General features: G+C 35.2%; 1 protein-coding gene across 1 annotated transcript; it reads left to right on the top strand.

Annotated features, from left to right (window-relative positions):
* Positions 1–518: 518 nt before the first annotated feature.
* Positions 519–1,580, top strand: LOC125863978 (uncharacterized). Its single transcript, XM_049543935.1, has 2 exons — positions 519–986; positions 1,287–1,580. The coding sequence occupies exons 1-2, from the start codon at positions 519–521 to the stop codon at positions 1,578–1,580; spliced, it is 762 nt and encodes a 253-aa protein (XP_049399892.1).
* The last annotated feature ends 11,143 nt before the right edge of the window (positions 1,581–12,723 follow it).

The following is a 12,723-nucleotide window of genomic DNA, read 5'->3' as shown; positions in this document are numbered from 1 at the left end:
GCATGGATATTTTATACGGGTTCCACCAAATGAGCTCAATGTGATGGGTNAAGATTAGGTTCTACTGTACCAATAACATGGTGGAATATGAAGCTTGTATTCTCGGACTTAGGATGGCCATCAACATGAACATTAAAGAACTTTTGGTGATAGGAGATTCTGATTTATTGGTTCATCGGGTGCAAGGAGAATGGACCACTAAGAATGTCAAGATCCTGCCTTATTTGCATTACATCAAAGAGTTGAGTAGGAGATTCACAAGGATTGAGTTCAAGCATGTCCCTCGAGCTCAAAATGAGTTTGCCGATGCTTTGGCAACTTTGTCCTCAATGATTCAACACCCAGACAAGAATTACATCAACCCTATCTATATAGAGATACATGATCAACATGCATACTGTTTTCATGTAGATGAGGAACTGGATGGAAAACCCTGGTACTATGACATCAAAAGATTGATAGAAGCATAAGAATATCCTGAAGATGCCACAAGTAAGCAGAAACAGACTTTGAGAAGGATGGCCAATCATTTCTTCCTTAATGGAGAAATCCTATATAGGAGAACTTCAGATTTAGGATTGTTGAGGTATGTCGATGTCGCAGAAGCGACAAGGATTTTGGAAGAAATACATGCAGGAACATGTGGACCTCACATGAATGGGTTCACTTTGGCAAAGAAGATTTTAAGAGCTGGATATTTTTGGATGACCATGGAGAGAGACATCATTCGGTATGTGCAAAAGTGTCATCAATGTCAAGTGCATGGATATTTTATATGGGTTCCACCGAATGAGCTCAATGTGATGGGTTCCCCTTGGCCATTTGCCGCTTGGGGCATGGATGTTATTGGACCCATAGAGCCTCCCGCATCAAATGCACATCGTTTCATTCTGGTGGCTATTGATTATTTCACAAAATGGGTTGAAGATTCGACATACAAGGCAGTGACAAAGAAGGTGGTAGCAGACTTTGTTCGCAACAATCTAGTTTGACGGTTTGGAATTCCATAATCAATCATAACAGATAATGCAGTCAACCTCAACAACGATCTTATAAGGGAAACTTGTGAAAGGTTCAAGATTGCTCATCCAAATTCCACAGTTTACCGGCCACAAATGAATAGAGCAATTGAGGCTGCAAATAAGAATATCAAGAAGATTTTAAGGAAAATAGTGGACAGTAACAGGCAATGACATGAGAAGCTACCATATGCTTTACTCGGTTATTGCACCATAATCAGAACATCAACTGGGGTAACTCCTTATGTGTTGGTTTATGGTTCGAAGGTAGTAATACCTGCCGAGGTAGAAATACCATCTTTAAGGATTATCCAAGAGGTTGGTTTGGACTATGCAGAATGGATACGTAGCAAGCATGAACAACTGATGCTCATCGATGAAAAAAGGATGGACGCGGTTTGTCATGGACAACTCTATCAGAACAGAATGACCAAAGCATTCAACAAGAAAGTCAAACCTCGACAGTTCACACTGGGGCAATTAGTATTGAAGAAGATCTTTTCTCACCAAGAAGAAGTCAAAGGGAAATTTGCACCAAATTGGCCCCTACATGGTTCATAGAGTACTCTCTAGAGAAACGGTAATCTTAGCAGAAATGGACGGCAGAGTGAGCACAAAGTCAATCAATTCAGACGCCATCAAGATATACAACATCTAAAGACTTCAAGATTAGCGCTTATTTATGGTACTTTTGCATTTGTGATGTAACACAACTACGTCTAGACTTGACTTCCCACGACGGGGTACGTAAGAAACCCATATCGGATCCGATCTTCCTTAGAAAATCCAAAATCATCATTTCCATGTATTTAGAACTATGCTCGACCTGAATTCCCTCGGTGGGATACGTAGGCAATCCTTGTCAGATTTGGTCCCTTACATTTTTGTCTTTTCAATTGTATTTGAACTACGTCCTAACCTAATTCCTCTCGGATGCGTAGGCAGCCTGAGTCAGGCCCGGTCATTCCATTTTATATTTTCCCCTTTTCATATTGTATTTGAACTACGTCCTAACCTGATTCCGCTTGGATACGTAGGCAGCCTAAGTTAGGCTCGGTCATTGCATTACGTGTTTCTTACTTTTCCTTCATATTTTTCACTTTCCTTTTGTATTTGAACTACGTCCTGACCTGATTTCGTTTGGATATGTAGGCAGTCTGAGTCAGACTTGGTCATTGCACTACGTGTTTCTTACTTTTCCTTCATATTTTTTCACTTTTCTATTGTATCTGAACTACGTTATGACCTGATTTCGCTTGGATACGTAGGCAGCCTGAGTCAGGCCCGGTCATTCCATTGCATATTTTTCACTTTCTATTGTATTGAACTACGTTACGACCTGATTCCACTTGGATACGTAGGCAGCTTGTGTCAAGCTCGGTCATTGCATTACATACTTCTATTTCTCCCACTTGTATTCAAACTACATTACGATTTGATTCCTATTTTGGGGATACATAGGTAGCATGAGTCAGGCTCGATCAATGCACTCCATAATTTCCATTTTTTTCTCACTCTTAGGAAGCACTTCCTCACCCTTAGGAAGCACTTCATTATAGTTAGTGTAACCTCATAATATAAAGAATCTCGATCGTCGCAGTGTCTGCAAAAAAGCTAGAGAAGCTTCATCAGGAGGGTAAAAGCTACAAGAAGACTATGTTGGATATAGTCAACAGAATGGAAAACTCGATCAACTTCGGAACATGTCATAACCTAAAAACAAATGCTGGAGAATTACTATATATATACATACCTAATATATACATAGTATACTTATTTTCTAGAAAAACAATCTAATTATTTTCAAAAGATTTTTTTCTACTCTTCCACCTACCAAGTCTCTAGGTTAAGAAACTATGTGCAGGCTAAGAAAATTTCGAGAGATTCTAGTGACGAGGCTTCAGTCCGCGAGTTGATACAAATCAACACCCCTTCCCAAACTAAAAAAAATTCTTTGAGCGCAGGAACACAAGAATCAAGAAAATAACATCAAGTCTCGGGGCACGACCGGAGGCGCCATTCGACTTCTACAATCATGAGCCAAAATACTCTTTCCCTATTTTATTTCCTGAATGTACTTCAACTTGCATCTTATATCTAAGAACATTTCATTTTTTGTAGGGCACGCTCAAGATCCAGACCAAATACTGAAAAGAGGGACCCCTCGTAGGAAAATAAGATAGTTAGCTTTCTGTCAAAAATAACTCCACCAACTGGAGCTTGTAATGTAACCTCATCAATAACTCCACCGATCGGAGGTTGTACATAGCAAACATCGTCGAACTCCGCCAACCGGAGGCTGTACATAGAAAACATCGATCGAATTTCGCCGATCGGAGCTTGTACATAAGCAAAAGAAGCAACACTCCGCCAATCGGAGACTAACATTGTAGCGATGTCACCGAAGCTCTACCGCTCGGGGGTATGCAAGCATAGCGACGTTGTCATACGCTAACCATAATATGTTACATTACAAGCTTTACCAAGTTGGATACAGGCTTTTACATTACAACAGCCCCACCAAGTGGAGGTCCATATTACAAGCTTTACATAGCCGGATACAGGCTTTTACATTACAACGGCCCCGCCAGTCGAGGGCCTTTACATTACAAGTTACTTTACCTATATCACATTCACAACACAAAAAAAAGGGACATCAACAATCGTTTGAACATCTACTCTCTACTCTTTACATTACAATTTCAATTCTTAATTTTTTGAACCGCAATAGGTACTTTTCACCTTTTTACATGTTTTGCAAGACAACGCATTTCAACGAGGAACTCCCTCTAAGCAGCAAACTAGGGAAAGTCATAGCAATGTCAAGCATCACTAGCTACGTCAAGGATTCACTTTCAAAACTTAACTCGACTCGATCTTCAAAAATTCAGATTGAAATTTCACTTATAGCTCTTTCATGTCTCAGTTCATTATAACTCAAAATTAGGGTAGTCTTTTTGAAAATTCATCTCTCTACCATGAGTCTTCAGTAGAAACTGCTACAAGACATTTCTCATTCGAGTTTCTTTAGAACTATCCCATCCCTCTATTCGTGCCAATCTCTTCATACCTCACTACCAAAAAAAAATCAGTATCACCATAATTCGACACTGGGGCAAATTTTAATCAAAATTTGCTATGCTCCTACACTCTTGAACTACATATGGCCTGATTTCTCATGAAACCTGAGATATGTAGGCAACTCAGAATCCAGAGTTCGGCCATAACTCCATAAACATTCCTTTCCAAGTTTTGCTCAAGGTGTATTTTGGTGGGTCGCCTAAAATTGGATTGTGTCAGTATTTCTTTGTCCACGTCTTCTTTACTCTCTTCCATGGACAAAGAAAGGGGCAAGTTGTTGACACCCAATTTTGGCTCTCCACATTTATTTAACTAAAATAATAATAATAATAATAATAATAATAATAATAATAATAATAATAATAGAATATATATATATTTATATATATATGTTATGAAATTTTTGTAGGAGTACGAAAAAGATTTTTAATTATTTATTTTATTTGGTAAATTTATTTCATAAATACTAATTTTTATATAAAAAAAATTAAATATATTATATAAATTTTACTACTTACTTTCTCATTTTTAAATTTCACATCAAATAAATATTTTTTCTTAAGGGTTAACTGGATTTTTCTAATTAAATATAATTTCTATTATTGTGATAAATATTTTTCAACATTTTTTTAAAAAGTTAGGAAAGCTTAATTAATTAATAAGTTACTAATTTATATTAATTTTATTTTTAGAATGACTAATTTTATCAAATAAGCTAGTCTTGCAAAATAATTGTTTTAAATTTAATAAATTATGGTTATTTAATAAAGAAGGGTTATAATTTAAATGGACTTAATTTGAGAAAAATTTCGCAATCCAATTTATTTTAATTCAGTCAATCTGCGCGTGCCACATAAGAAGCACTTGGATTGTGCTTCTTCAGATTCGATCACAACCGTCTGATTTAATCTAAGGGACAATTTAATTCAACATTTCTCTATATTATTTATTTAACTCTTGATTAATTTTTGACCGTCCGATCAAACGATCAGACGGCCCAAAATAACCAAAGACCTTTCTTCTCCTAAATAGACTCTACCACCGCCCCTACGCTTTTCTTTTCCTAGAATCAGCCGCCCACGCCGCTTCCTCTTCCCCAAAACGACGCCTCAAGCTCCTCTCCCACCTTCTTCCTCAGAACATCTTCTCCATAGACCTAGGCTCCTCTCCCATCACTTCTTCCTCTGACCCTACACTAGCATCACCGCCCATGGCCTCCCCCACGTGATCCCCCATCTCCCTGTCAGAAAATCGGCTCTGCGTCGCCCAAAAAATGCCCCACCAGTCACTCAACACTCTCAAATCGACCTGAAAAGGTCGATTCTTGAGAGATTTTTCTTCCTCTTCATGATTACTTTGTCGTTTCCTCTAAGATTTTTGTTTCCAAGGATTCAAATTTTGAATTCTTGGAGCCCCAAATTGACTATAAAATGAGGACTTCGGTCCTCATTCAAAGATCATCCATCAACGTCCAAACACAATTCAGGAACGAGCAAGAAAATCCAATAATCAATTGAGAATCACAAAATATCTTGGCTTAGTTTCTTTTACTTCTATGCTTTTTCGTTTGGCTTCGAGTTTGAGTTGAGGTTGGAATCTTGACAAAACGTTCCTAGTTTGCTGCTCAACACAAGGTAAAAATTATTCTTCTCATTTATTTTATCATCTTGTTGTCATCTGGTTCAGTCCTTTGAAGAAACGATTGGATGTCCTCTGTTTTCTGATATTCATCTCTTGTTTCTCCGAGAGTTTGGGATAACGAATGATATGTTTCCCTCTTGATCCCATTTGTTTTAGCATTTGGTCGTTTTTTTTGTAACCTAAGATAATGGTCTGTGCGAATTTCTTTATTTTTAGCACATAATTTGATTTGCTTCATGTCATTCATACTGGTATGTGCTACATTCAACTAATAAAAAATTGTAATTGACTTTCATGAGGCAAAAATTCCCAATTCGACATAATCAAGTGCCAAGATGATTAAAGTTCATATTGGAGTTTATACTTATCTCGTCTAAACCATGTAAAAGTTTTTCTTTACATTTTTGTTGTTCTTGCACATTCTTGTTGAGTTGTTGTACTGTTGTGTAGTAATCCTAAATCAAGGTGTTTGTTTTCTTTCTTTTTTTTCTCTAAGTAAGAATACGAATGCATTCGCTGGCAGTTTCTCGTCTCTCGTATTAATTTCGCTTTTGTAGGTTCCAGCTTCCCACTCCATGTTGTAATCAATGTGTTCCGCCTCTTGATTCTTGGTTGTTCGTGTATTCTTGGTCTTAATTTTCTGAAGTAGTTTAAAAAGGTTTAGAAGTACATCTACCATATCGAGTGTTCAGTTCATGATTTGTTTTTCTTCCCTTGAATATTTTTAGCAAAAGAGGTAAAGTTTTGGAGCAAAATTTGGTTTACTATCAACATATAACTTCTCTGTTTGCAATCTTTTTATTGTGTTAATATTGTTATGCCTCAAACTTCCCATCTTATTGTGAGTTAATGTGCTGATTTGGTTGTTAAAAACAACAATAGACAACCTTTACTTGCATTCTTAAACTAGCAAAAAATGGCTTCCTAGTGTAATGGATTGTTATGGTTTGATTTTAGTTAATTTAAGTTAAATAATGTTACTTCCATGTCTCTTCAATTCCAAAGGTACAGTTTCTCTAGTTGAATTTCAAAGGTTTCTGCTTCTAGGGATCCATGTGCTCACTAAATAATGGTTTTTTTTTGTTTCTTCAATGAAGTGTCTCTATTTCTCTAAGTGATATAGTGCTTACTGGCGCCAGAATGCTTTCAACTATGCCTTCAAAATTAGAATAGAACCATATAGGTTGGAACTTTGACGTGTGATTAATTGTCTTGTTCATAGATCAATAAAATTCTATTCCAATATGTTTTGGAAGGTCCAGTGAGATGCCCCACTTGATTAATTGTGCACTTTGGCCGAAGAATGAGCGTCCTTTTTGTTTCCTTTAAACTCAAACTTCTACTAATATGTATATATATTTGATCAATTTAAATTTGGCATGCTTGATCATTAGATTAAGTTACTAATCTTTATCTCTTTATTTTTTTTATGTTTCATGTACAATCGGAGAGCTAGAGTTTCTACTTTGGAACTCATTTTGGCCTAAAATATTAGGCCAACAGCAATTAGGATCATCGCAACTCTTGGAGTCTCACAAATTAGGAGTCCAATGTTTTCTTAGCCTTTCTTTCGTTGTCCTACCTATGTTGTTTTGATATGTTGGCTAACCTTACTTACAAGTTTTTGATATATTGCTTGTCTTTTATTTCGAAGATTATTTATCTGAGCTAATAATATTTATTTATGAATTTAGTTGAAACACTTTTAGAACAAATGATACAAAAAATATTTTCTTAAAAATGGGTTAGCATTTTTATTTATAGCATAATTTCAGGCCTTTTACGTGAAAAGATGGGGCTTATAGTTTAAAAAGTTTTCCAAATAAAGTTTCAAAAGGGTTAAAATAATATTCATTTAGGCCTACTCATGGCTTAGGACCTCCAAATAAATTTGAAACTAATTAAAAGGCTAGAATAATTACATTTAGAAATTACTTATGTCTAAGATATTTACCTTTAGACATACATACTTTTTAAGAAAATAAGTAGGAAAGTAGGCTTATATATTTAACAATAAATAAATAAATATAACTATAGAATAAGGCTCAATAGTTAGGTCTATTTTTATACTCTTTACATCACCCCTTTATAAAATATATTGACTATTTTTTTAAAAAAAATCAAACATTGCTAAAAACATTTTTTTAACATGTTATTTCAAATTTTAGATATGTCAACAGGTTCAAATACAAGGTACATACATACATATGTCATACATATAAAGGTATATACTCTATATTTTTCTCTATATAACCTATTATTATCTACTATCTCTTCTACTAATATTATTTATTTATTTATAATTTATAAATTCTTACACTTAAATATACATATTACTTTACTACATATAATCTATCGTCAATTTATCTATACATGTAAATAAATAATAAGTGTTCACATGTTTATATATACTACACTTTATAATAAACATATTTAAGATCACAAACTTTTATATAATATTTTAACATTTAGTATCATTATTATTTATTTCATTAAACTTTATTCTTCACACATACTACTCTATATATTTAAACCCGATTATAATCTTATTTTTATTTTTACGTTTTAATTCTATATATAAATAAAACGACAAATTTTCATATCATTTAAACTCAACATTTATTTTGGATACATTTATATAAGACACGTCTATATTTTTCAACATATAAAATTATCATACATTTTAGTACATTTATTTATTTATTACCGTATGATAAACATACTACTAATAATTTTATAGACATATATACATCATACCTTGTATTTTACTCTTTTCTTAAAATAATAAAATTTACTTACCATTGATTTTTATAGAAAAGAATAAATAAACAAGTTTTCCTAATTATATTTTCCTAAATTGAGTTTAAGGACTATATTCGGATAGGCTCTGAGGGATGCCTAACACCTTCCCCTCGAGTAACCAAAACTCTTACTCAGAATCTCACTGATTTCGCAAATCAAAACAGAGTTTACATTTACATACTTAAAAAATGGTTTCCTAATTTTTTCCTTAAAATTTAAGTGGTGACTCTAAAACAAAAACAAAAATTATTTTCCAAAAATCAGAGTGTCGGCCATATTATGTTGTGAACTGTTTCGGCTAGTTCGAAATAGGGGTGTGACACACCTCTCTTCTTTCCCCAACAAGTTCAGGAAGTAGCGATATCCCCATGGAACAACCCGGTGGAGGAGCAAGAAGAGAACCAGGACAACAGGACGGAGGAGGGTCTAAACTTGAATATACCAACCCATGTAGCATCATCCTCACAGGTACCACCTCACCCCGTCCCCCCTATCCCCCTTAGTCGTAGGTCCAATCATAGAACCAAATCCAAGTATGCAGGAGCTAGAAGAAACAATGGAATTGATGAGGGAAACACGAACAGAGATATGGGTTTTAAAAGAGGTTAAAGTAATGTTATTCAAAGAACAATTCGAAAAAAATTGCATCCTAATTTGTCCTCCAAATTTAAGAAAAGCATCTATAGACATACGAGCCCCCCGCTCGACGGGGATAGGGAACTTTATTGTGGTAGTGAATCCAACTTTGAGGGTTTGGACACCCTTGAACGAGAGGCCAGTAACAATGATAGTCCCACCCAACTAGAATAGATCAATGAACTTAATAATCTTGAATTGTAGGGGCAGTAATAATCAAGATTTTCGTAGAAACTTCAGGTCATTAATAGATTGGCATAAACCTCCACTAGTTGCTCTAGTAGAAACAAAAATGAGCGATCATCAGGTACTTATAGATGAATATCCATTCACTAACATGATCCAAGTTCCATCTGTTGGAAACTCTGGAGGTCTGGTCATTCTACGGGACGATAACATTCTGGAAGTGGACAATATCACAACCTCAGGGTAGGATATTCATGCTACGGTGAAGGTACGTACTACTAATGACTTTTGGCTATTTAGTTGTATTTATGCTAGTACATGTAGAAGCACGAGGAATATATTATGGAATAACCTGAAAAGAATAAAAAATACTTATAACGGTTGTTGGTTAATAGGGGGTGATTTTAACGAATTAATGAGTAGCTCAAACAAGTCCAGGGGTAGACCGGCAAATAGATCCTGAATGATTGACTTTTGGGATACAATAAACCATTGCGAGCTCATCGATCTAGGTTTTAAAGGGGGGAAATACACGTGGCTAAATAAAAGGTTTAGGGACAAAGGGAGGCTTATTCTAGAACAACTTGACCGTTACCTAGAAAATAATGAATGGCTCCAAAAATTCCCAAATGCCTAAGTAAGTCATCTCCCACGTACCCACTCAGATTACTGCCCCTTGCTCCTATCTCTATTCCAAAATAATCAAAAACGTTGTCACAACATATTTCGTTTTGAATCAATGTGGACGACTCATCCCGAACTAAGGAACATCATTCAGGACTGTTGGGTCAAACACTAGAATATAAGAGATGCAATTCCTGATTTCGAAATAACAATCTCCAAATGGAACAAACAAACCTTTGGGAATATCTTCTATAAAAAAAAAAGTAACCTACTAAGGAGAATCGAAGGTATCCAAAACTCAGACAGATATAAATCGAGTACTTTCCTTATAAATCTGGAGTAGGAATTAACTCAAGAGTTTAACCAAGTGTTAAAGCAAGAAGAAGATTTCTGGAAACTAAAATCCAGAGTTAATTGTTTAAACGATGGAGACTCAAATACTATATTCTTCCATATAACTACCTTAAATAGAAGAAGGAGAAACAAAATAGTAGCGCTAGAAAATGAATTTGGAGTGTGGACTTATGACCTCCCTGGTCTGTTAACCATTACACTTAAATTCTTTGATAAACTATTCCGCTCCTCACATGAAATAGCCCCATACACTGTAAATGCTATGCTAGTCAAAAATAACTTTATAATTCCAAAGAGTATGGGGGACACTCCCACGATAGAGGAAATAAAACAAGCAGTGTTTTCCTTCCAACCCTTCAAAGCCCCAGGACCAGACGGGTTACATCCTTTCTTCTACCAAAAGTATTGGGACATAGTGGGTAAGTCATTCATAACTCTATGTGAATAAGCATTTCAGGAAGAAAAAATGCCTAAGGATATTACCCAAGCACATGTTTGCTTGATACCCAAAGTTAAGGGAGCTAACACCTTAAAATATTTTAGGCCTATTATTCTATGTAACACCACATATAAGACCATTACAAAGATTATAGCAAACAGACTTAAATCAATAATGAATGAGCTGATAGGACCCTACCAATCGAACTTCCTCCAAAAAAGACAAGCCACATATAATGCGATAATAGTCCAGGAGGTCATATCATATTTCCAAAGAATGAGAGGTAAAAAGGCAAACATGATGATCAAAATCGACCTAGAAAAGGCTTTTGATAAAGTTGAGTGGTCCTTCATCCGCAAAACACTTATATTTTTTAACCTTCCAACAAACCTTATTAATCTTATCATGTCATGCGTTTCTTCTAGTAGTGTTGCGATACTAGTGAATGGAGATTGCACTGACTTTTTTTAGCCTTCTAGAGGTATTAGACAAGGGGATCCTATATCCCCTTACATATTCATTCTCTGCATGGAAATGCTCTCCAGATAGATTGAATCGGAAGTTAGAAAAAATAGCAACCAATTAAAGTTGCAAGAAGAGGGCCTTCTTTGTCCCATCTATTCTTTGTAGATGATTTAATACGTATGAGTAGAGCAGACAGCAAAAATGCTGCAACCATTAATAAAGTGTTAGCTAAATTCTGTGAGAAATCAGGGCAATCAATTAACTACTCTAAATCAAAGCTTATCTTCTCCAAACACTGTGGTAAAGAGCTGAAAAGCAACATATCCAGTACTCTAAGCATTAAGAAAAGTACCTATTTTGGTAAATACCTGGGTTTTCCAATCTTTACAAAAAGTCCGACTTTGAATGATTACCAATTCATAATAGACAATCTCAGCCAAAAACTAGTGGGATGGAAAACAAAATTCTTAAACATTGCAGGTCGAACCACACTTGCTATGGCATGCTTAAATAACATCCCCATGCATATTATGCAATATGTTAAGCTCCCAACTGCAATTACCAAAAAAATCGACCAAATACAGAGGAACTTGATATGGGGATCCACTAGAGATAAAAGGAAACTACATATGATCGATTGGAAAACACTTACAAATAAAAAAGCTGACTGAGGTTTGGGTGCCTAAAGGGCTGAAGTGAAAAATAATGCCCTACTGGCAAAACTAGCTTGGAGGGCGTACAACAATAGCTCCTCTCCATGGGCAGCCCTATTAATTAATAAATACTCCCCACAAGGGATTAAAACAACCAATATAATTAGAAAGAACAACAATTATAGTAGGACATGGAAAGGGCTAAGCAATGGATGGGAAGTTTGTATGAGAGGACTTAAATGGTCTATAGGGAAAGGGGAAACAACAGCTCTGTGGTATGATAGGTTGTTAGATAATGGTAGCACTCTGAGGGAAGCTATACAAGGCCCCCTGATGGAAGCAGAGAATATTATGAGAGTTATGGATATAATAACTACTAATGGTACATGGAACCTCAACAAAATATCATTCAAGTTACCATGTTCCATTACAAATCAGATTCATGGAGTATACATACCAGTTACAACAGGAGTCAAGGATAGGATATCGCGGTACCCAAATCCCAAAGGAACACTGACGACTAACTCTGTCTATCATTTTGCTTCTAAATAATCAAAAGAAGCAAGAGGATGGAGAAAATTTGGTCGCTGAAGGGTGTGTTTGGTATGAAGGAAAATGTTTTTTATGGAAAATGTTTTCCAGGAAAACAAGTTGATTTTTGACTTATTTTCTCATGTTTGGTTGGTGAGTAGAAAATATTTTCCGGAAAAGATTTTTAGTGTTTGATTTATGAATGAAAAATATTTTTGAGAAATATCTTTTATTTTTACTAGAGTAGAAAATAATTTTTGAAATTGAAAATAGTTTTTAAAAACAAACTTAA

The sequence above is a fragment of the Solanum stenotomum genome, chromosome 5, assembly GCF_019186545.1.
Source record: "Solanum stenotomum isolate F172 chromosome 5, ASM1918654v1, whole genome shotgun sequence".
Classification (NCBI taxonomy): domain Eukaryota; kingdom Viridiplantae; phylum Streptophyta; class Magnoliopsida; order Solanales; family Solanaceae; genus Solanum; species Solanum stenotomum.
The sequence above is the reverse complement of the archived record's forward strand: the minus strand, read 5'-3'. Positions and strand labels throughout refer to the sequence as shown.